Source organism: Meriones unguiculatus, chromosome 8, assembly GCF_030254825.1.
Source record: "Meriones unguiculatus strain TT.TT164.6M chromosome 8, Bangor_MerUng_6.1, whole genome shotgun sequence".
NCBI lineage: Eukaryota > Metazoa > Chordata > Mammalia > Rodentia > Muridae > Meriones > Meriones unguiculatus.
The window spans coordinates 25643628-25667599 of NC_083356.1; the positions used below are offsets into that span (position 1 = coordinate 25643628).

A 23972-nucleotide genomic window follows, 5' to 3' on the forward strand; every position below is an offset into this window, starting at 1 on the left:
GACAGTCTATTAAAAGAAACCAAGGTCCTTCTATAACATCTTCAAAAGACAAAGGATCCATCCATCTTCCTTTTCCCATCCATAGGGAGAAGAGAGAGGAGACATGTCTGCCCCCTCTACCTCAATCAACATAGTCTCCCATGCAGACACTATGCCTACTCTCAGTCTTAGCCCCCCCCAGCAGCCTTTGTAGGAGTTAGGGAGCTGGTTATACACGTCTCCTGACAGTTGAGCCCCAGCCATCATCAAAGCCCGGATCTCTCAGGCAAGTCCAGGGACAGTTTCTTCCATGACGTGATCAGTTGAACAGGACAGTACTCGGGCAGGATAAAAGGCTGTGTGATGAAGAGAAGAGAATGGGGGAGCATGGTAATGGCACTCAGAGTGAAAGCAGGTATGTGGCTGGCAAGACCCTGGCAGTGCCTACACAGCAGGAGGGCGCTGGGCACCACAGCAGCGCCAGCCCCCAAGACACCACAGCCCTTTGAAGCTATACCGCAGTACTCCAGAAACAAGTGGCTGAAGATGCTACAGATCCTGAGGGAGCAGGGCCAAGAGAACCTGCATCTGGAGATGAACCAGGCCTTTCAGGAGCTGGGGCCCATTTTTAGGTAAGGGCCTTCCTGACCCACAGCTGAGCACAGACAGAGCTCCCTGCCTCTCTGCTTGCCCAGGCTCTGCCGGGTATGAGGTGAGCAGCAGGCATTCCATCCTCAGGGAGTCAGGGAGGGAGCACAGTAGGTCATGGGCCTGACTCACGGATACCAGGCTTCTCCACGCGGACAGAGAGAAAGGCACTGCTCATCGCTGAGAGGACAGAGTGCAGGAGTGCTGAAGTGGAGAGGAGTCAGGCAGGCAGTGGGCGAGCCCTCCTGTGGGGAAAGCCAGGGCTGGGAGAGGATGAGGCAAGGGATGAGGATGAGGCACCCTGACAGGGCTGGTTTTCAGGGAGCTCTGTCCTTCACCTCACAGGTACAACATAGGAAGAACACAGATAGTGTCCGTGATGTTGCCAGAGGATGCTGAGAAGCTGCTCCGGGTGGAGAGCAAACACCCTCACCGGATGCACCTGGAGCCCTGGGTGGCCCACAGAGAACGCCGTGGCCTGAGACGTGGCGTGTTCTTGCTGTGAGTGGACCCCGGGAGCGAGAAGGGAGGCGAGATTGGTGGCCCAGACACAGGACACGGATCCTGCTTGAGTGGGGGAATGGAGACCAGTCACTGCCAAGCACGGGTTGGTAGCATGCCACGTAGATCCTGGGTCTGAGGAGGAAGGAGGTGGCAAGAGGAATGCCTCTTAGTCCCAAACGCCTGCTCTAAGCAGCCTTTTCCAGGGTGTGGCTCTCCTTCCTGTCAGTTTCAAAGTTGGCCCAAGAAGGGGAGCCATGGCTCAGGGCCACAGCCAGATTCTGCCACAGCCTGATGTCCAGCGGTGCAGTCTGCCTTTTTTTAGGGGCAATTTCACTCACAGAGACGTGAAGGGTGGGGAACACGAAGGTGCAGTTCCTGTGGGCTCACCACTGAACACTGTCAGGTGGTAAGACGAGAGAGGACCCTTCTGCAGCTGGCTGCACATCTGGAGAACTAGGCAAGGACTCCTGGTTCTTAGAGTGGATAGGCTGCAAAGAGGTCACTGCTAGTTATCGGGAGGTCAAAGGGAACCCAGCTGCACTCAGGCACACCAGTCCATGTCAGAGGGAATTCTTTGGGAAATGGACACGGGGGTGAGGCACTTAACAAAGGGAGTCTGGCAGGGAGGCCTGATGCAAATGGCAGCTGTGGGCAAAATGTGAGCAGGCGACTTTGAGAAATCAGGGAGCCGTGTGTGTGTGTGTGTGTGTGTGTGTGTGTGTGTATGCATGTGTGTATATTCTTGCATGTGTGTAAATACGTGACCATGTGTTTGTCTCAACATGAAAGCACATGTTGTCTACATCTGTGGCTCTCTGTGTGGGTTTGCACCTTTGAGCATGGCTGCCGTCTTAGTGTTGTGCACACAGGAACTTGAGTGTTTACGCACCTTTTTTGAGGTCCAGGGTGCACATACATGTGCTTGTAATCACCGTCAACGGTTGCGAGCTTTAGCATACAAAGGGACATGTTTTCTGCTTGTGTGACTCAGCGTGTAAGCTCCTGCCTGCCATTTACTGGAGAATCTCCATGGGAGCCTTGTGCCCTGGGCTGCAGTTTGTGGATGCTGAGAGTGGTCCTCTGCTGAGGCTCCTGCCTTAGGGAAGATGGGATCCCTTAACTGAGCTGGGCAAATGCTGATGTCTCAGAGGCCACACAGTCTACAGGCCTGTCAGGGGGAGTGAGCTCAGCCAGGGCTTCCCCCCGGGGGAGGTGGGGGTTGGCATAGGCTGGATGGGCAGAGCTTGACAGCAGTCTCCTTTCCCCCTGGCTGTGGATGTATCAAAACCACCTTCGAGGTTGCTTTGGAAGAAAGGAGTGGGGTCAGGACGTGCGTAGTCTGCCCCTGAGCCCAGCATCTCTTTTCCTCCAATTTCTTTGAGAGTCAGAAAGATGTGTACAGGCCTGGGCCAGGCCTTTCTTGGGCGGTGTCTGTAGCTCTGCTCTGTGCTCTGCAGAAATGGGCCCGAATGGCGCTTCAATAGACTGAGGCTGAACCCAAATGTTCTGTCACCGGAAGCCGTTCAGAAGTTTGTTCCTATGGTGGACACGGTAGCAAGGGACTTCGTGCAGAACATGAAGAAGAGGGTATTCCAGAATACTCGTGGGAGTCTTACCATGGACATCCAGCAAGGCCTCTTCAATTATACCATAGAAGGTATGTGGTCTGGGAAAGGTTCCAGCTTAAGGGAGTCACACAGAGATGTGTGGGAGGGAAAGGTGAGGCAGTCTTGAGGCCAAGGGTTGCCTTTTCTCAGGGATACCATTCTTTTCTGTAGCCAGCAATTTTGCTCTTTTTGGAGAGCGGCTGGGCCTCCTTGGCTATGACCTGAGTCCTGGCAGCCTGAAGTTCATCCACGCCTTACATTCCATGTTCAAGTCTACCACCCAGCTCCTGTTCCTACCCAAGAGCCTGACTCGATGGACGAGCAACCGGGTGTGGAAAGAACATTTTGATGCCTGGGATACCATCTCTGAGTATGGTGAGCACCACTGACCTGGGCAGTGCCACGGGGCAGGAGACAACAGTCAGCTAACTTCTTTTCACCCTTAATTTGGCTAAAATGGGGTCATCACAAATGATGGTGTCTGCTGTTTCCTCTTCTTCCAACATGTTCCTACCAAGTCTATGGGTGAACTGACCCAGAGATAGTGGGAGCAGAGCAGGGGTTTGGTCATGAGGATGGGGGTGTACAACAGGATGCCGTGAGCTGCTTGTATTAAAGCTCCCACTTCACATTTCCAGCCAACAGATGTATCTGGAAGGTGCACCAGGAGCTCAGAATTGGCAGTCCTCAGACCTACAGTGGCATTGTGGCAGAGCTAATATCTCAGGAAGCTTTGCCTCTTGACGCCATCAAAGCCAACTCTATGGAGCTCACCGCTGGGAGTGTAGACACGGTCAGGCCATCCTGTGGGAATCCCCTGTGACTGCCTGTCTGTATCCTCCAGAGCATTTTCCAGATTGTTTCTTCCAGGAGCCTGTAGCCCTTGACTGAAGGCTGTGTCTAGAGGTGTGCCAGGAAGAGGGAGATCTTTAGCTGAAGGTGCAGCAGCAGCAGCTCAGAGATGAGAGAAAGGGGCAGAGCCATTTGCAAGCAGCAACACAAAGTTCATGAAGGTAGCTGGCTGCCTAAAACAAAAGACAGGGAGATAGATGAGGTCAGTTGGGCTGAGGGTCCCATCAAGAAAGGCCATGCATCAGGTCTTACGACAAGGTAGATGAACACAAAGTCAGCATGCCCAAGTGGAGAGTGGGGGCAGGGTGGTGACATCAGGGAGAGATTTAGGGGGCTGTTTCTGTGGGCTGTGCCATACTCAGAAGCATTCTGGACATATGGGCATGAGGGCTCACCCTAGAGCTTCTCAATGAAGCAGAAGGAGATAGGGTGGAAAGCTAGGACCCATTTTAGGCCTGGGCAATGAGGTTAGTGCTGAGGGGCCTGTGGACAGCCAAGGTCAATCAAACACTGGGAATGTAGACATCAGTGGTGGAGTACCCCTAAGTGACACGGAAGCCCTACCCCACTGGGTACTGGAGCAAGCTGTGAGCACCAGACACTGAAGATGCTGAGATAGTGGCCAGGACTGGGAGAATGCCTGGACTGGGAGAGTGGCCAGGCCAGTGGCCTGTCCCTCAGGACTTAGGGCAAGGATTCCAGGTAAACACTAGGGCAATGAGTCACGGCTCTCAGTGTTCTACCCTGCTATGGCCTTACACTTTTCTCAGAGAGGGGCATTCTCATGGTAGGGGTTCCCCTTGTGGAGGACTAGAGAAGAGTGTATGAGATTGCTCTCTGTCTCCTGCAGACAGCAATCCCCTTGGTAATGACCCTTTTCGAGTTGGCTCGGAACCCAGATGTTCAGCAGGCCCTTCGGCAGGAGAGCCTGGCAGCTGAGGCCAGCATTGCTGCCAATCCTCAGAGGCTTAAGTCAGAATTGCCTCTGCTGCAGGCTGCCCTTAAAGAGACCTTGAGGTAGGTGCTGCCTGCACCTTCCCTGCCTTTCTGTGCCCTCTTTTAGGTGGGAGGAGGACAGCCATGTTCTTTGTTCTTTCTATGCTATTGTTCCTCTGGAGGTTGCCTGAGTTCAGCGGAGCCAGGAACCACACCTCTGGAGGATCTGAGGGAGGAGGGTGCATGTGTGGACAGGAGAAGCCCTTCATCTCTGAGGCCTCTCCTATTGCTTCCTCTCCCCAAGGCTCTATCCTGTTGGTAGTTTTTTGGAGAGAATTCTAAGCTCAGACTTGGTGCTTCAGAACTACCATGTCCCTGCTGGGGTGAGTGATCCTCATACACCCACCAACTGCCCTGTTCTGTATCACCTCAAAGAGGCAGCTGACATCTTGCCCTTGATATCTGCCCACAGACATTGGTCCTGTTTTATCTGTACTCCATGGGCCGAAACCCTGCAGTGTTCCCAAGGCCTGAGCGTTATATGCCTCAGCGCTGGCTGGAGAGGAAGAGGACTTTCCAGCACCTGGCCTTTGGCTTTGGGGTGCGCCAGTGCCTGGGGAGGCGCCTGGCAGAGGTGGAGATGCTGCTCCTGCTGCACCACGTGAGCACTTTGTGTGGGGCCTTGGGATGGGGGTTGGGGGGCAGTATTTGGACCAAAAGCAGGGGCCTTCAGGGTCTGTCTGGGGCAGGGCTAGGCCCTCAGGCCTCCACAGGAAGTCCTCTTTGCAGCAAGGTGGTAGCACTAAGCAGCTCGGCAGGAGGCGAGCCAGCGCTCTGCCTTGATGAGGAGGCCAGATAGCATCCTCCCCCACACCCACTCAACACTGTGTTCCAGGTGCTGAAATCCTTCCACGTGGAGACACTAAGGCAAGAGGATGTGCAGATGGTCTACCGCTTTGTTTTGATGCCCAGCTCCAGCCCCCTCCTCACTTTCCGGCTTGCCAGCTAGTCACTTCTGCATCTGGGGTCCCGGTCAGGCCACCTCTTCTGTCTACCTCTTCTATCCTGACACTCAAGGCCACACTTCTTTGCCAACAGGATTTCTTTTGGGTCACACTGTCAGCCTCCAACACCTGTACATGGTTCATAGCTGAAGACCTCCAGGGTGAGGGACTGGCAAGGCCAGGGAAGGGATTGAGAGACTCTTGGTGCCAACAAGAAATCTCTGCTGGGTTATTTTTCCCATCCTTTCCAGTAGCGCGTGTGCGCGCGTGCGCGCACACACATACACACACGGATTTGTGGGGACAGAAAGATAGATATATGATAGGCAGTTAGATAGATAGATAGACATACATACATATGTTCATAGGTACATAGATACATAGATGCATAGACAGATATCTCTGTGTTTTGGTTAACGTGGCTTGACAGTGGAGTTGGAACAGATGAGCTGGTGAGTCAGTACAGCATATTTAAGAGTAGGGACATCTGCCCTCGCTAAGGACTGGGTGGTGGTGGCATCAGAGATGCAGGAGGACCCCTGGAGCCTGATAACGTGTGAACTTCCTACCAGGATGGTTGCCTTCTTCCAGGAGGTCAAGGTGCTGACTGACTTCTGCCAGTGCCCCCTGGACAAAGCTTTAATCTCCTGAATCGTGAAAGTGGCTCAGAGCACACGCATTTTGCAGGCTTCCTTTCAGCTGTGAATTTAAAGGAAAGAAAAGTTTTGGCCAAGAACAACTATTTCACAGGATCAGGGGAAGTACTGAAGCCCATCTACCTGAGCTTTGTGTGATAGTCTCCGAAGTATGAGCCAGTGTGGAGATGGGGCCTTTAACCAGGTAATTCATGTAAAATGAGGCTACTGAGTTGTGCCTAATCCAATCCCCCAGACTGCCTCACAGAGAGAGAGTGAGGTTACAGGCCCACAGAGGCAGCCTCCATGAAGTTGGTCTTCTGTAAGCCATGAAAAGAAGTCAGGGAATTTCTGCTCTCTTAGTTCCTTCACTCAGTCTCTCACCTCCTTGCTTGTGAAAAATGATCTTCTGTTGTTGAAGTCCTAGTTTAAAGTCTTTTGTTGTGATGGTAATAGCCATTATGACCTTCTAAGCACAAACTATCTGTGGTTAATAGTCCCCTAACACACACACATACACACACATGCACACACACACACACACACACACAAATCCAGCTCATGGCACTACTGTGAGGTGGTGAATATTATGGGGTATAGTTCAATAGGCAAGAATCTGGGTCTCAGGGGTATGTTCTTGAAGGGGCTGTTGTGGGGAGCAGTCTGGGATTCAGCTCTCTCATTTTCTGAGGAGTCAGCCTGTGTGTCACAATGATAAATTTTTTAATATTAGTAGTTTAAAAATTAGTGCACAAAACATTGGTTCCATTGTGATGTTCTTATGTGTTCACGGCTAATCTTGATTTCCACTTATTGATATGGCTCTATTCCTGGGAAAACCTAAAGACTTCACAAAGCTCCGAGCTTATTATTGCATTTAAGAGAGTGACAAGAATACTGCGCATCCACACTGAACTTTCTCAGGCAAAAAAACCCAAAAAAATCTCTTCACTTAGAGTTACTCAAAATACCCCTTAGGTATAAACTAGCTAGGGAAGTGAAAACTGACAATAGTAAGATGCCCAATCCTCATTCAGAAAGGCAAAGAGGATGGACATTGGAAGAGGGAGAAAACAGGGAACAGGACAGGAGCCTACCACAGAGGGCCTCTGAAAGACTCTACCCTGTAGGGTATCAAAGGAGATGCTGAGACTCATAACCAAACTTTGGGCAGAGTGCAGGGAATCTTATGAAAGAAGGAGGAGATAGAAATACCTGGAGGGGACAGGAGCTCCATAAGGAGAGCAACAGAACCAAAAAATCTGGGCAAAGAGGTCTTTTCTGAGACTGATACTCCAACTAAGGACCATTCATGGAGATAACCTAGAACCCCTGCACAGATGTAGCCCATGGCAGCTCAGTGTCCAAGTGAGTTCCCTAGAAATGGGAATAGTGACTGTCTCTGACATGAACTCAGTGGCTGGCTCTTTGGTCACCTCCCACTGAGGGAGTAGCAGCCTTACCAGGCCACAGAGGAAGACAATGCAGCCAGTCCTAATGAGATCTGATAGACTCATCAGATGGTAGGGGAGGAGGACCTCCCTTATCAGTGGACTGGGGGAGGGGCATGGGAGGAGAAATGGAGGGGAGGTGGGAATGGGAGAGGACAAGGGACAGGGCTACAGATGGGATACAAAGTGAATAAACTGTAATAAATAAATAAATTTAAAAAAAGAAATTACAAAAAAGAATTAAACAAGAACTGAGATTAATGATCTGCATTTAGAATTTCTCTCTGAGTGCTGATTTTGTTGTTACTGAGTTTTACTGTGCTGTGTTTTAATTTCCTTTTGGGCCAGACGTTTTCTGATTTCCCAATTCCTACTTTAACTCTTGGTGTTTGGTATGTGTTTGTTATGTTCTTTGCAATTGAGACTTTCCATTCTTACTTGCAGCATTTATTTCTAGCCTTGTTTGCCTCTGTGTCTATAAAAGATGTGCCCATAATGTCATGAGATCTACATATACACACATTCGCTTGCTTGATTTGCTTGTGCTCATCTTGATTTCTCCACTTTTACAAGTGTAGGACGTCCTGCTTAGGGAATGGTCCTGCCTACGGTGGGCTGGGTCTTTCCACATCAATCAACATCATTAAGACGTAGACATGCCCATGAGCCAACCAATGCAGACAATCCCTTATTGAGACCCTCTTTCCAGGTGAATCTAGACTGTATCAAGTCGACAGTTAGAGCCAGCTATCCCAAGGGATACAGTTAATTGTGTTAGGGGAGGCACAGGAATAGCGACTTTGTGGTAGCAGGAGCCTGAGGCTTGGACTCCTCATCTCTTTATATCTTGATAGAACAGGAGACAGAAAACACGCATAAAACACATTTTATGCATGGGGCCAGACAAATAAAGACAAATAAATCTTAAGGCTTTTCCTCCAGATAACCTTTTTCTCCAGCTAGGCCTTACCTCCTCAGTGTTCTTCCAGATCCAGAGCCGTTAGCTGGGGATCAAGTGTTCAAATACGCAAGCCCGTGGGGACATTTCACAGCCAAACCATAGCACTCTGTCCTTGACTCCAAAATGCCCATAGGTCACAATGCAAAGGGTTTCCAGTTCTCTTTAAAAATCCCTGGGACTTAGCAGTTGTAATACTTTTCAAAAATCCAAAGTCTTTTCTGGGACCCAAGGCCATCTGATAACTATTTAGAAAAAAAAAAAATCACCAAGTAATGCATTCTCACATCCAAAGGCTCAGAGTAATGGTCTCCGGTCTAAAAAGGAGAAATGGGGGCTGTCCTGGTTTCATTTCTGCTGCTGTGATAAAATAGCCCAACAAAAAGCAACTTAGGCGGAAAAGGGTTTGTTTGGCTTACAATTCCAAGTTACAGCCTATCATGGAGGGAACGTCAAGGAAGGAACTTTGAATGGCTAGTCACATCATCTCCACAATCAGGAGCTAAAGCACGTGCGTGATCGTTCACTTGCTTTCTCTCAGATTGATTTCTTCACTTCCAGATAGCTTAGGCTCCCCGGCTTGGGAATGGTACTGTCCACAGAGGGCTGGGTCTTGCCATGTTAATGAGTTTAATTAAAACCCATTCACCCATAGACACACCCACAGGCCAATCAAATGTAGACAACCCCTCACCGAGACCCTCTCCTCAGGTTATCTTAGGTAGCAGCAAGTTGACAGTTGAAGCTAACCATCACAGAGGATCAGGCCAAAGCAAGAATTCAGCAGAGCAAGCATCAAATACTTAAGTTCCATGATTGGTTGGCATCTTGAGCTCAAGATGGCATCATCTGGCCTCAGAGGGGTTGGCAAGCCCTATCTCTCTAGCTCTGTTGACTGTAGCATGTTATCCCCATTGACCAGGTTCTACTTAATACCTGTGGCTTTCTGTTGGCAGACATCCACATTTCTGGTATCTCCAATATCCTGAGGTCTCCATTGTACCTTAGTATTCCCCTCACTGATTCCTGCACAGCCCACTCAAGAGTTTCACATTGTCTGGCTTCAGCAGCTTTCTGGAAACTTGGCAGAGGCCTCTTTCACCCTCTCACTGGTGTATGCCTCATACTGCATGCCTACCAAATCAGCATCATGTGGATGATGCCTGAGTTCTGCTGACAGCTGGAGGCATAGCCAAGGGCCCCTTCTATTACAGTCACGATAGTCTCTGAACACCTGCTTGCATGAAACAGGGAAAACCTTTCCTGCTGAAGAAGGTCCTGCTGGAGATGGATGCCCCAGGAGCTCTCTGTAAAGTCCCTTTCTTTTGGAATGAAAGCTTTCCAGATGAGTTTGCATTCTGTCCCGAGTCTCAGAATAGGCTGGACTTTTAAGCTCTACAAGCGTGGGGTTTTAGACTCTAGGTGCTGTTCCTCTAATTCAAGTGCATGAGTGAAGATTCTCCTACAGCGTCATCCTCTAACAGGCATGCCTGTTTGACCAAACTAACCTTCTCTCCCCTATGTACAACATTAACTTCCTTTCTACTCTTTTCTTCATCAAAACGGTGTTTTCAAATCTTTCTGCTTCTCTCACTATAAATGTGACAGAGCAGTGAACAACCCACTCCTGCCTGAATGTTGTGCTCTCTTCAAATGGCTTCACCAGACAACTTAGTCTATTACGTTTGATTTGGCCACATACAAATTTCCAAGGCATGAGTAAACTGCAGCCAGATGCTTCCTAGACTATAATACAATAATGTCTAATGTCATTCACAACAAAGTCTTTGCTTTCTTCCAGAGACTCACTAGCCTAGACCTCACTGCCCTCATGCTAAAGAACATAAGAAAGGTTTTATATTAAGATTCTGCAGAAGTGAGTGTCAGGGGGGAGAATATGCAAACATGGCAGGCATGAAATAGTGCTTTCTAGAGTCCCCAGACTATTCTTACTGTCTCGACTCCTTCCTGCACAAAAGAAGGGGGCTAATTCCAGAGAGTTACAGTCATCCCATGCTGAAGTAGAATAGCTCCATATCCGAAGTCCCTGTCTTCCTGGGGATCAGGATTTCCCTCTGTCTCCTTTTTGGACATGTGGGTTCAGTCATGTAGCAGACTGTCTTTTCAATCCGAAGTGAGAGCAACTAGAAAAGCAGACAGCCACTTCCAGCTGGGGAAGACAGGAGCCTGTTGCCTTTCACTGGTTTGTGATTCTCTGATGGGCTCTAAACACACCTCATCTTGAAAGCAGATTATAAGGGCTCATTTCTTATATTAGCAGAAAGAACCTGGATACCACAGTGGTCATGATTGGGCCTTGGTGTGGGAGATCAATTAGGGAAGGGGTAGAGGATCAGGTCGGAAGATGAGAGAGCAGATAGGACTGGAGCTGACAGGGAAATATAGGCTTCCCTTCAAAAGTCTGGAGGATGGCTCCATCAGAAGCTTAAAGGAGGAGAATAAGAGAGACAGCTGTGACATACAGGAAGGTCGTGGTAGAAGTGGGAGTCTAAAAGAGAAAGAGAGCCTTTAGAGACATCCCCTGAACAAAGAAAAAATCTGATGTCTAAAGCTTTTCAGAGTGGGAAAGTGTACTTATGAACTCAGTGCCAAAGACCCAGATCCTGGGTAAGACCACAAATTCATCTTGCAGCTCTGAAAGGGAGGGGCTGGGCTTGCTTCCAACCTTTCCCAGATCTATGTGCTCTTTCACAGCAGGGACCTGTCTGCTGCAGGGGCATAGCTTGATTTATGGGAGCAAGACAGCTAGAGCACCTGTGATATTATGGATCTTGGAAACAAGCAGCCTGGTCTACAGAATGAGTTCCAGAATAGTCAGGGCTACCCAAAGAGACCTCACCCCTTCCCTCAAGAATAAGAAAAAGAAAATTACCCTCTTCTTTATAAAAAATGTGTATGTGAATATACACATATGGCTACATGCATGCACATATGTACGGGGGAGAGGTTTGACTGTGTGTGTGTGTAAGGTCTTGTAGTAAACCTAGAATGTTCTCAGCCACCAACAGGCATTGCAGGGACAGGACCAGACAGAAGGCTGTTTCCTTCTTCTACCTCCAGCAGAGCCATCAGCTCTGACTAAATTTCTAGGGCAAGTCCAGGGACATAGCCTTCAATGACACTGTCAGTTGGCAGTTCATGTCCGCAAGGCAAAATAAAAGGCCATGGACTGAACGGAGGAGGAGGGAGCATGGTAATGGCATTCAGAGTGAAAGCAGGTATGTGGCTGGCAAGACCCTGGCAGTGCCTACACAGCAGGAGGGCGCTGGGCACCACAGCAGTGCCAGCCCCCAAGACACCACAGCCCTTTGAAGCTATACCACAGTACTCCAGAAACAAGTGGCTGAAGATGCTACAGATCCTGAGGGAGCAGGGCCAAGAGAACCTGCATCTGGAGATGAACCAGGCCTTTCAGGAGCTGGGGCCCATTTTCAGGTAAGGGCCTTCCTGACCCACAGCTGAGCACAGACAGAGCTCCCTGCCTCTCTGTTTGCCCAGGCTCTGCCGGGTATGAGGTGAGCAGCAGGCATTCCATCCTCAGGGAGTCAGGGAGGGAGCACAGTAGGTCATGGGCCTGACTCACGGCTACCAGGCTTCTCCACACAGACAGAGAAAGGCACTGCTCATCGCTGAGAGGACAGAGTGCAGGAGTGCTGAAGTGGAGAGGAGTCAGGCAGGCAGTGGGCGAGCCCTCCTGTGGGGAAAGCAAGGGCTGGGAGAGGATGAGGCAAGGGAGCACACTGACAGGGCTGGTTTTCAGGGAGCTCAGGTAGAGGCTATTCCACCTACTGCCGGACTCTGTTCTTCACCCCACAGGCACAACATAGGAAGAACAAAGATAGTGTCTGTGATGTTGCCAGAGGATGCTAAAAAGGTGCTCCAGATAGACGACCCATACCCTATCCGCCTACCCTTGAAATCCTGGTTGGATCACAGAGCACTCCGTGGCCTGAGTTGTGGTGTGTTTTTGCTGTGAGTGGACACTGGGCATGAGGAGGGGGGTGAGGCTTGAGTCCTGACCACAGGATGCAGAGTTGGCTGGGGTGGATACAAAGACCAGCCCCTGCCAAGCACAGATTGGTACCATGCCGTGGAGGTTATGGGTCTGGGGAGGAGGGAGATGGCCAAACATGGGTGAGAGAAGCAATGATTCCTCATCCAGCACTTGCCCTGAACAGGCCTTTCCCAGTCTCTCCTTTCAATAGGCTATCACACTGCTCCAGCAAGGTGGGGATGGGCAAGACCCTGAGTAAGGGCCCCAGCCAGCTTCTACCTGATGTCCAGCAAGGCAGTCTTGCTGCCCTAGGGGAAGCTTCTCTTACAGAGATTTGGGGTAGACAGTCCTGGAGACTAAGGGGTGGAGAGCAGAAAGTTAGCTCTTTGGGGCTCACAATCAAACACTGAATGGAGTGGGAATAGCAGGGAGTTTCCTCCAGTGGCTGTGTGCACTTCTGGAGAGGCAAGCGGGGGCTCCTGGCGGCTTAGGTTGTATGAACTGCAAAGGGGTTGTTACTACTGGGAGTGCAAAGGAAGTCAGGTTTGTGGACGGCTACCTGAGACCACATAAAGAGCCGTATTTTCTCAGTAACAGTTTAGAGAAATGAGTTCCTCGGAGACTTGACTGCCATTATCTGGGAGTTAGGGAGAGGCTCAACAGGCAGGGAGGCAGGGCCATGCGCATATGTACGTGATGTGCGCACATGTCTTGCATCCGTATGTTTGTGGAACTTGATTTGTTAGTATTTATGTTAAAGTATGACCATGTGATGTGTCCAGGTGTAGAATGTGTAGTCACCCCAGTGTGCATAGCTATTCTCTTAGGTTTATGCACACAGAGACTGGGACCTTCACACATATTTCTGAGGTCCTGTGTGGGTACATGTGTGCATGTGCGTGTTACCGCTGCCAATGGTTGCAGGCTTTAGCATACCAAAGAACAGGTACTCTACTTGTGTGACTCGGCATGTAAGCTCCTGCCTGTCATTTACTGGAGAATCTCCATGGGAGCCCTGTGCCCTGGGCTGCAGTTTGTGGATGCTGAGAGTGGTCCTCTGCTGAGGCTCCTGCCTTAGGGAAGATGGGATCCCTTAGCTGAGCTGGGCAGATGCTGATGTCTCAGAGGCCACACAGTCTACAGGCCTGTCAGGGGGAGTGAGCTCAGCTAGGGCTTCTCCTTGGGGGAGGTGGGGGTTGGCATAGGCTGGGTGGGCAGAGCTTGACAGCAGTCTCCTTTCCCCCTGGCTGTGGATGTATCAAAACCACCTTCGAGGTTGCTTTGGAAGAAAGGAGTGGGGTCAGGACGTGCGTAGTCTGCCCCTGAGCCCAGCATCTCTTTTCCTCCAATTTCTTTGAGAGTCAGAAAGATGTGCACAGGCCTGGGCCAGGCCTTTCTTGGGCGGTGTCTGTAGCTCTGCTCTGTGCTCTGCAGAAATGGGCCCGAATGGCGCTTCAATAGACTGAGGCTGAACCCAAATGTTCTGTCACTGGAAGCCGTTCAGAAGTTTGTTCCTATGGTGGACACGGTAGCAAGGGACTTTGTGCAGAACATGAAGAAGATGCTGGAGACCACCCATGGACCCCTCTCCATAGACTCTTACTCCAATTTCTTCAACTATACCATAGAAGGTGTGTGTCCTGGGGAAGGTTCCAGCTGGAGGGAGACAGGGAAGGCTGAGGCCAGGAAGGAGAGACAGCACTGAGACCAGTGACAGCCCTGGATCAGAGATAATACTCTCTTTGCAGCCAGCCACTTTGTTCTTTTTGGAGAGCGGCTGGGCCTCATCGGCCATGACCTGAATCCTGGCAGCCTGAAGTTCATCCACACCTTACATTCCATGTTCAAGTCTACCACCCAGCTCCTGTTCCTACCCAAGAGCCTGACTCGATGGATGAACAACCGGGTGTGGAAAGAACATTTTGATGCCTGGGATGCCATCTCTGAATATGGTGAGGGCCACCGAGCTGGGCAGCACCACGGGGGCAGGGAACAATGGTCACATGATTGCCATCCACCTTTAGTCACTTCAAAGAGCTGGGGCTACTTAAGGCCCTTCCTGTGATTCCACGGAGAGTTTAGAATTGTGTAGCCCAGCAATGGTGGCACATAAGCAGGAAGAGCTGGGTGGTAGGGACATGGCAGCTACGGGGATGAAGCAGAGGCCTGCCCCAGCACCACGACTCCAGGTTTTCTCTTCTCCTACAGTCGCACAATGTATCAAGAATGTGTATCGAGGGCTGGCAGAGGGTCACCTGGAGAACTGGAGTGTCGTCTCAGAGCTGGTTACAGAGAGGGCTCTGACAATGGATAGCATCCATGCCAATTCTATGGAGCTCACTGCCGGAAGTGTGGACACGGTCAGCATCCCATGAATTCCACCCTGTACCTCCTGGTGTTTCCCCAAAGCACAGTCACTCACAGTTCCCTCCTCACCTGCCCTACCCACTCCTGTTTCCTCGATGTGGCCATTTGCTGTGAGGCTAGTGAAGTGTCTGAGCAAAGGGGATCCTATCTACACAGCTGTAGTCAAGACCTGTACATCCAAGTTCCAGGTACAAACCAGGTTAGTTAAAACCTGACGAGAAGCAGCCTATCCCTCATCTCCTCCAATACACAAGCATGCCGTGGGCCTAAAACAGCAGCGAGTGGCCCAGAGTCCTCTGTTGGAGTGTAGAGCAGGCCTACTTGTCAGGGTGAACTTGAGGCAGATGCAAGGGAAGACAAGGCTGAAGGGAGTGACAAGCACCCAGGTTACCCACTGATGCTGAAAGGGAGAAGATGGCAGTACAGTCTAGTGGGAAATGTAGGCCCAGACGCAAATTTCCTGCCGGTCAAAGGACAATTCTCCAAGGGACTGCTCTGGGCTAGGCTTCTCGAGTAGGAACAGAGGACTCAAGTTCTAGAGAAGAAAGAGTAACAACAGAGGTCATGATGTTCCCACCATGCAATAGTTCATGGGAGGGGATGAGGAGCAGCACCAGGCTTATGGGAGTGAGAATAAAGAGGTGTGGGAACAGTGCAGACAGAGACCAGGGAGTCTGAAAAGCCAGAGTTGTATGCACACCAGCCAGGGCCTGAGGAGACAGCAAGCTACCTGAAGCAGGGCCAGATGAGGCCAACAGGGATCTGGGCCCCATTAGGAAGGGCCATGAACCAAGTCTTGTGCTAATCAGCCAGCATAAAACCAGGTTGATGTGCCCAGTGTACAGCATGGAAGCAGATCAGCGGCTTCCGGGAGAGAGAGAGAGACCTAAGATATTGCTTTTGTGGGTGGTGCCATTGAAAGAGGCATTTTGGATCTAGGGCTCAGGGCTCACACCAGTCAGGAGAAGTTAGTGTGAAGAGGTTTGGACAACAAGGCCAATTCTGGGGGACATGTGGACAGCCAGGAGTACAAATCAGGTATCAGGGAAGGCAGAGGTGGGTGACACAAACAGTCCATCTCAATGGGCTCCAAGATCACATTGTCAGCACCCAGCTCTAAAGGTGATGAAGTGTTGGCCAGGAGTAGCATGTCAGGAGGTTTTCCTCAGGAGGTAGGGCAAAGAGTTCAGGTGGAGGAGCAGGTTGGGGCTCCCAGGATCCCACCCTGTACACACCATGCACTTTTCCCCAGGGAAGGGCATCTTCATAGTGGGGTGCCCTTTAGGAGAGTGTCTGAGATTGCTCTCTGTCTCCTGCAGACATCAGTCCCTTTGGTAATGACCCTTTTCGAGTTGGCTCGGAACCCAGATGTTCAGCAGGCCCTTCGGCAGGAGAGCCTGGCAGCTGAGGCCAGCATTGCTGCCAATCCTCAGAGGCTTAAGTCAGAATTGCCTCTGCTGCAGGCTGCCCTTAAAGAGACCTTGAGGTAGGTGCTGCCTGCACCTTCCCTGCCTTTCTGTGCCCTCTTTTAGGTGGGAGGAGGACAGCCATGTTCTTTGTTCTTTCTATGCTATTGTTCCTCTGGAGGTTGCCTGAGTTCAGCAGAGCCAGGAACCACACCTCTGGAGGATCTGAGGGAGGAGGGTGCATGTGTGGACAGGAGAAGCCCTTCATCTCTGAGGCCTCTCCTATTGCTTCCTCTCCCCAAGGCTCTATCCTGTTGCTAATGTTTTGGAGAGAATTCTAAGCTCAGACTTGGTGCTTCAGAACTACCATGTCCCTGCTGGGGTGAGTGATCCTCATACACCCACCAACTGCCCTGTTCTGTATCACCTCAAAGAGGCAGCTGACATCTTGCCCTTGATATCTGCCCACAGACATTGGTCCAATTTGATCTGTACTCCATGGGCCGAAACCCTGCAGTGTTCCCAAGGCCTGAGCGTTACATGCCTCAGCGCTGGCTGGAGAGGAAGAGGACTTTCCAGCACCTGGCCTTTGGCTTTGGGGTGCGCCAGTGCCTGGGGAGGCGCCTGGCAGAGGTGGAGATGCTTCTCCTGCTGCATCACGTGAGCACCTGTGGGAATCGGGGGTGGGGTAGGGACAGCTGGATGGAGGATGACTAAGACAAGGCCTTCAGAGTATATCTGAGCCTGGGGCTTCTGGTTTACCAGAGCAAGCACAAAGGGGAGGGGGGAGAGCCTTAAGAATAAGGTCCAGTAGGATGAGACTCCCAGTGTAGTGTGGGCAAGCTGAGCCTAGATAGATCCTTAGTGGTACCTTGAGGGGTGGGTGTGATCTCTAGAGCAGGACTGGGCTCTCAGTACCCCAAAGGAGGTCCTCTTTGCGGGATGGTGGCAGCACCCTCAGCTCAGCAGGAGAGGAGCCAGTGCTCTGAGCTGCTGAGGAGGCCAGATGGAATCATCTCATCCCCACCCCAACCTGTTTCCAGATTCTGAAATCCTTCCACGTGGAGACACAAGAGCAAGAGGATGTGCAGATGGCCTTCCGCTTTGTTTTGATGCCCAGCTCCAGCCCCCTCCTCACTTTCCGGCTTGCCAGCTAGTAACACAACACCTCCCCCCTTTTTTTTGGTGTCCTTTGGAGGTCAGCAGCCTCTTCCTGTTCCCTTGACATGCTACCCCTTTTTCTCCCTTGGGGCACTATGCCTGTGGTCATGCTAGCCTCTTGTCTGTGATTCAAGGCCAGGGAATGGCTCTGGAGAATTGCTGCCCCTTCGCTGTCTCCTGCCAGCCTCCTAATGTCGTCATCCAAGTGAGCCCATATGCTGGCCTTCTGTCTGGTCCCGATCATCCTTGTTACTCTCTTCTTGACTCCTCTTCCAAAGTTTCTCTGTATTGTTTGAGTGTTGTGCTAGAGGAACCCAGCATCAAAAAGGACATCTCATGTTAAAGCCCATGAGATCGCATTGTAACATGTGACGGGAGACAGAGCTGGCCAGGCAATTAATGTGCATGCTGCTAATGTGTATCCCAGCTGCCATGTAGTACGGCTCAGACCTCGCAGACACAGCGGCCACTTTGTGATCACCCTCCAGTCTAGACTGTGCGTATGCAGGTCCTGGGGATGCTAAGAGGCAAGGGTCTCAGGTGTGGTGAAACAAAAGAAATGTCCTGCTAATACAAGGGTCAGACACTGGCTAGCGAATTTCAGAAGAGTTTCTGTACGTATCGTCTCTGGTTAACAATGAACACAGGCCAGATGCACTTGAGGCATTGAGAGTGTAATGCCTTCGTTCCTGCTCTGGCCAAAGCACAGCGTACCACTCGGGGGGGTGGGGGAGAGGATGTGCCCTGAGTTACAAGCACGCTCTCTTTGCCTCATTCTTTCTCAACTGCTTTGATAAGATACGAACTGTATCTCTTACAAACAATAGAAATGTGTTTGGTTTTTTGCATTGAAAAAAAAAATCAATCCACCCCTCAATCCTTCCAAATCCAACTGTAGAAATTAGTAGAAAATGCTTGTTCATTCAGTGTAAGGTTCTAAAGCCCTCAAAATAAAAAATCACTTCCAAGGGCTGGAGAGTTGGCTCAGTGCTTAACAGTACTTGCTGCGCTTGGAGAGGACTTGGTTTTGGTTCCTAGCAACGATGCAACAGCCTGTAGCTCCAGCTCTTAAGGATATGACACCTCTTCTGAACTTCTTGGACACCTGCCACAGACATCTAGACAAACAGTAAAGAAGAAAAGTCACTTTAAGAAGGCGAGAAAAACATCTAAGCCCCCTGGTAGAGCAGTAAAAATCCATGAACAGATGACAAACACACGCATAAAGAAAATACAACGTTATCTCTGGCTCTTCATCTCTGTGGTGTCCTCTCCCCGATGTGAAAACAGTCTACCCAGGAGAAAACACCAGATGGTCCGCATTTGTTGGTGTGCCGCAGAACACCTGAGCAGAGCTTGAGGCGTCAGTCATAAAGCTCACAAGAGAGGAGAGCCTAGGACATACTGTTGGTAATCAGGCAGCTCTGCCATCAGCCCCAGGAACCTGGCAATAGCAAAACACCTCAGCACCACTGAGACACCTTTTCTGACCACCAGAAGCCACATGTCGGTGTCCGAACATGTGCTGAGTCGCGACAGCTGTATGACAGCCTCAAAGCACACCCCTTGGGATCCTTAAGCAGGCATCTCTACAGCCAGCCCCCAAGGGACCTGACAAATGGGGCACCAGGCATCTGTGCGGCCATCTGTGGGACCACCTGCGGACCACCTGAGCATGCTTTGGGTCACCTCACAATATTAATACTTGCCCCTCCTTCCCTCTCTCTCTCTTTCTGTCCCACCTTGCCTAGAGACGGCCTCTGTGAGCCCCCTTTTCCCCTAATAAAACCTCCCACGTGGAACCAGTCGCATGACGTGATTTATGAGACCGCCGTGCAACTCCACAGCACAATCCTAACACCCCTACCTCCTGCACATGCGCAGTGTCACCTTATAAAAGAACCCATCCGCTTTTCCTCGATTTCTTCTTCCCGCCACTACCCCCTAAGCTGCATCTGTGTTCCCTTCCTCTAGTAAACCGATCATGTGAGGCCTTCCTAGTGGGGGTGATTTCTTGGATTACATCGTCTAAATCCCAACACATACGCTGACCACACACCGCAAGAGGTGTCTTGGGTTGGATCCTAGAAGCAAAACTAATGGATGTTACTGAAAAAAATGGAGAAAATTACTGTTTTCTATGATTCAATTAATATCATTATATAAAAGGGGTGTGTGAGCACACATACACACATGTATGCACACATGCCTGCTTGCATGCATGCGTGTGAAGACAGAAGTGGGCCTTGGGTGTCTGCCTCTATCGCTCTTGATCTTATTTCTTGAGACAAGGTCTCTCACTGAGCTCAGAGTACAACAGTTGGTGGAACTATGCCACCAGTGAGCTCCAGGGGTCCACTCACCCTCATCTAGCTTTTATGCAGGTGCCAGGGTGCCGGAGGATCCAAACTCAGGACCTCATGAAAGCATGGCAGGCATTTTGCCAACTGTGCCATCTCCTCAGCTCATCAAAGTTCATCTTTTTGTATGGATAAACACTCCATGATTTCATGAGATGTCAGCTCCAGAGAAGGTTAGCACAATGATGGGGTAAATTGTTTGTACTTTTCTACAGCTCTGGGTAACTCTAAAATGACTCCTGAGTGAATAGGAAGAAATCCATGCATGGGCTATTTCTTTGCCACAACTTAGTAATATGAGCTGTATGTTTATATAAAAGTGAGCGGTTGAAAAACTATGCTTTGTTCTCAAGGGGCTGAACTTACAGCTTCTCCTTGCAGGGAACAAGATGAGGTAGGCCACAGAAACCAAAGCTTCCCCTTGTTCTTGCTTTCTTCTCAGCTTGGAGTCACCTTTACATTCCTGATCAGAAACACAGGAAAATGAGAGATGGCTCAGCAGTTAAGAGACTGGCTTTTCTGTGACAGGACACAGGTTTGGTTCCCAGCACCCACATGGCAGCTCAAAATTATAGTTCCAGTTCCAGGGGATCAACACTCTCTTCTGAACACGGCAGTCACTGCACACATGTGGATCACGAACATACATGCCAGTAAAACCATCTGCACATATACAGTAAGAGAAAATTAAAAAATAAAATGTGTATACACACATTCCCACACACATATGCATAGGGCTTATGATACTTCTTCCTGTTTATAACACTTATTAAACTTAATGACAGTCAGATGTTGGAGGAACGTCCAACTGTGTTTTCAAATGTTTATTTCAGTGCCCTGAGATATAGTTACAGCCCCGCCACGGGCATTGTTATGAATGCTGAACTATCTCCTGCAACCATATGATGATAAGAAATGTTCCACAATTATCCCTGGTTGGCTAAGTAAAGACACTGAAGCCTATGACTGGGTAGAAGAGAGGGAGGTGGAGTTTTAGGCCCCGGGCTTGGGGTCCAGAGAGGAAGAAGTAGGGGAAAGATAGTAGAAGATATAGCAGGAGAGGAGGAAGCTAGGGAGAAGGAAGTCTCATGAAGCAAGATGAATGAGGAGCACATGTCTGTAAGGAGAGAATGATGGAGCAGAGGCTTCCCGGGAGTCATCAGATTGGCAAGTGATTGGCTTTAAAGGTACTAGGGTTAGAACAGCTCAGACTCTGCCCAGCATAGTGCTTACAGTTTAATAATAAACCATGGCCTCTCTCTGTCCGTCATTGGGGATCTAGATGGTTAAAGAAAACTGCCGTCCTAATAATTTACTGCATTCATTAATTTAGAAGGAATATTTTTTTTATTCTACACTCAGACACAGACAAAACGCCACATAGTTTTAAATATGTAAATCTCAACTTGTCTATTTCTTCTGTTGTCATCTCAAAGCCTGGTAAGTCAGAGTTTGGTGACGTTACCACGAGAAAGTTAAAATAACCTGTAATAAGCACGAGTCAGTGCTTACCTTACTGGGGGTATGAATCAGACAAGCCTGTCATTTTTAATTTTTGACCCTTTTAAATCAATCCTGATATAAAGAGACGTAGTGACATTAACAAATTAACATATGAACCAATTAAAAGAAAGTTTTACCCAAACTACAGTCATGGGAAGAGGATTACATGAGAGATGTTAATTTTGGATCATAAATTACCTTGTTACCAAGAAAGGCACAAAATCTATGTGTTAACCCTGTGCTTATTGGTCAATTAAAAAAATTTCAAAAACAGCTGTGCATGTTGACACAGGCCTATAATTCCAGCACTCTGAGGAAGGTATAAGCAGGTGAGTTTGAGGCCAGCCTGGTCTACAGAGCAAGTCCAGGATAGCCAAGGCTACCCAGAGAAACTCTATCTAGAAAAACTAAACCAAACTAAAGAAAAGAACCAAAACAAAAAACAAAACAAAAATTGAAAACAAATTTTGTGAATAAAACCATTATGTTAAAAAAATTCCTCAAGAAATAAGTTCTGAAACAGCTAAGGTACTTATTTTAAAACAGACATTTTTTTTTTCAAGATAATTTGTGTGTGTGTGTGTGTAGCCCTGTGTGTGTGTGTGTGTGTGTGTGTGTGTGTGTGTGTGTGTGTAGCCCTGGCTGTACTGGAACTAACTCTGTAGACCAGGCTGGCCTTGAACTCAGAGATCTGCCTGCCTCTTGTCTCCCTATTGCTGGGATTAAAGGTGTGTGCCATCACTGCCCAAGTGGCAAATGTTTTATGAGCTTAGGGGTGATCTTAAGTCTTATCATCCACATTAACCCTTTTAGATATAACACAACAAAATAAATCAAATATTATATACTAAATGCTGGCAAAAAGAAAGAAGACAGCTGATGAAAGTTACTTATTTAGTAGTATGGACAAGAATTCCAGAAAAGAAGCTGTGTAACCAAAGACTGATTAAAAGTACAATTAGGAGCCAGTTTCGGTGGCACACACCTGTAATCCCAGCACTCGGGGAGGCAGAGGCAGGCGGATCTCTGTGACTTTGAAGCCAGCCTGGTCTACAATGTAAGTCCAGGACAGCCAAGGATACACAGAGAAACCCTGTCTGGAAAAAGCAAAACCAAATCAAACAAACAAACAAAAAAAAAACACCAAAACCAAACCAACCAACCAACCAACTAACCAACAAACAAACAAACAAAAGGCTCAGTGGCTAAGAGCAGAGGACCAGGATCAAACCCCAGGACCCACATGGTGCCTCAGCATAAGCTGTAACTTCACCATCTGACTTCCCTCCAACTGACATTGAACACACAAAGTATATAGACGTACTTGAAAGCAAAACACCCAAACACATAAAAAAAGAAAACAAAACAGAAAACCAACAAAAATGCAACAAACAAACAAACAAACAAATCCTGCAGTGATGATGTGCGCAGACTGGAATGTTGCAGCTCCAGAGTCTGAATTAGCCATCTTCCACTAGCGTTAGCCCACAGAACAGCATATCCGTGACCACCTCTGTATCAGAACTACCGTCCTGTGACCAACAGACAGAAACCTTGGGATCCATTAACTTAACAGACCACTAGGATCTACAAAACAAAAGCCCAAAATGTCATCAGATAGCATCCTGGGCCTATAGAAATGCTTCCCCCATCTGGCTGTAGTCGCCTCTCTGCAGTCCCCACCAGTACATTTTAAACTTGCCTTGATTTATTACTTTCGTTGCTCAGTAAATCTATAAAACCTTCATGAAAATACTTCCATAATGAAACATGAAACTTGAGGTTACTGAAATCTGTGTTCCCAGGCCATGGTCCCGAAAAAGGGCTCCATAATGAACTATTTCTTATTCCCTTTAAGATTAGAGCTGTAAAGTATTTTCTGCTGTTGTTGGTGATAGATTTTTTTTTTAGGGGGGCCCACCAACAGAAGCAAAACCCTGAAGAAAATGTCATGGGTAAGAGTCCTTACCATGTATTTTCTGGGGCCTGAGAGACATGGCTCCTTTTTGTGTGGACACAATTTTTTTTTTCCTGTAAAATCACACCCCAGTCTCCTTTTTATATAAGCACAAGGCCAAGAACATTAAAATGGGGTGCTAGAGTCCATCTGCTGCTGAGGCCACAAGTGCATACACACAGGAACCCTTCCTCTCTCACAGGTATGACAGGCACCCTACAGAGACAGTCTGTGGTCCCTAGACTTCCAGGTACCAGGGCTTAGCACCTGGGAAAGTGAGTTTACATGAAAGCAGGTATCGGCAGCTAGACCTTCAACAGGTGAACCTTGAAAACATTCTGCCAGTTCAAAGAAATTATATGTATATATAATACATATATTTATAATGTATACATAATGTGTATGTGTGTAAATATAATGTATATGTATACAGACATATCTATTCCATTAGGATATATCAATATATACATATATTAATGTCTATATATATATATACACACATATATACCTTAATGGAATGAGTTATCAAAGACCAAGCTTCATAAAAGTCCAATCCTAGGTAATGTCCAGAACATAAAAACCTATAGAGACCAGAAGAGCAACAGTACAGGTTGGTTGTTGGCTAAGGA

General features: G+C 48.9%; 2 protein-coding genes across 3 annotated transcripts; both read left to right on the forward strand.

Annotated features, from left to right (window-relative positions):
* Positions 1-366: 366 nt before the first annotated feature.
* Positions 367-7783, forward strand: LOC110562757 (cytochrome P450 11B2, mitochondrial). 2 transcript variants are annotated; one of them, XM_021659639.2, is made up of 9 exons: positions 367-611; positions 973-1128; positions 2589-2788; positions 2910-3113; positions 3377-3531; positions 4441-4607; positions 4831-4909; positions 4999-5187; positions 5422-7783. In XM_021659639.2, exons 1-9 carry the CDS (start codon positions 367-369, stop codon positions 5533-5535), a joined length of 1509 nt encoding a protein of 502 aa, XP_021515314.2. In that variant the 3' UTR covers positions 5536-7783. The 2 variants fall into 2 exon arrangements, with proteins under 2 accessions (XP_021515314.2, XP_021515325.1); XM_021659650.2 differs by lacking the exon at positions 4999-5187 and having other exon boundaries at positions 373-611.
* A 3961-nt stretch (positions 7784-11744) lies between these two features.
* Positions 11745-19339, forward strand: LOC110544545 (cytochrome P450 11B1, mitochondrial-like). Its single transcript, XM_060390557.1, has 9 exons — positions 11745-12030; positions 12412-12567; positions 14024-14220; positions 14338-14541; positions 14798-14949; positions 16276-16442; positions 16666-16744; positions 16834-17022; positions 17406-19339. The coding sequence occupies exons 1-9, from the start codon at positions 11786-11788 to the stop codon at positions 17517-17519; spliced, it is 1503 nt and encodes a 500-aa protein (XP_060246540.1). The 5' UTR covers positions 11745-11785; the 3' UTR covers positions 17520-19339.
* The last annotated feature ends 4633 nt before the right edge of the window (positions 19340-23972 follow it).

Excerpts from the sequence above, each read along its gene's own strand:
- LOC110562757 (XM_021659639.2), top strand. The coding sequence starts at position 367 with ATGGTAATGGCACTCAGAGTGAAAGCAGGTATGTGGCTGGCAAGACCC. Across the intron at positions 3,114-3,376 it reads GGATACCATCTCTGAGTATG|CCAACAGATGTATCTGGAAG; the intron begins GTGAGCACCACT and ends TCACATTTCCAG. Across the intron at positions 4,608-4,830 it reads GCCCTTAAAGAGACCTTGAG|GCTCTATCCTGTTGGTAGTT; the intron begins GTAGGTGCTGCC and ends CCTCTCCCCAAG.
- LOC110544545 (XM_060390557.1), top strand. The coding sequence starts at position 11,786 with ATGGTAATGGCATTCAGAGTGAAAGCAGGTATGTGGCTGGCAAGACCC. Across the intron at positions 12,031-12,411 it reads GAGCTGGGGCCCATTTTCAG|GCACAACATAGGAAGAACAA; the intron begins GTAAGGGCCTTC and ends TTCACCCCACAG. Across the intron at positions 14,221-14,337 it reads CTTCAACTATACCATAGAAG|CCAGCCACTTTGTTCTTTTT; the intron begins GTGTGTGTCCTG and ends CTCTCTTTGCAG.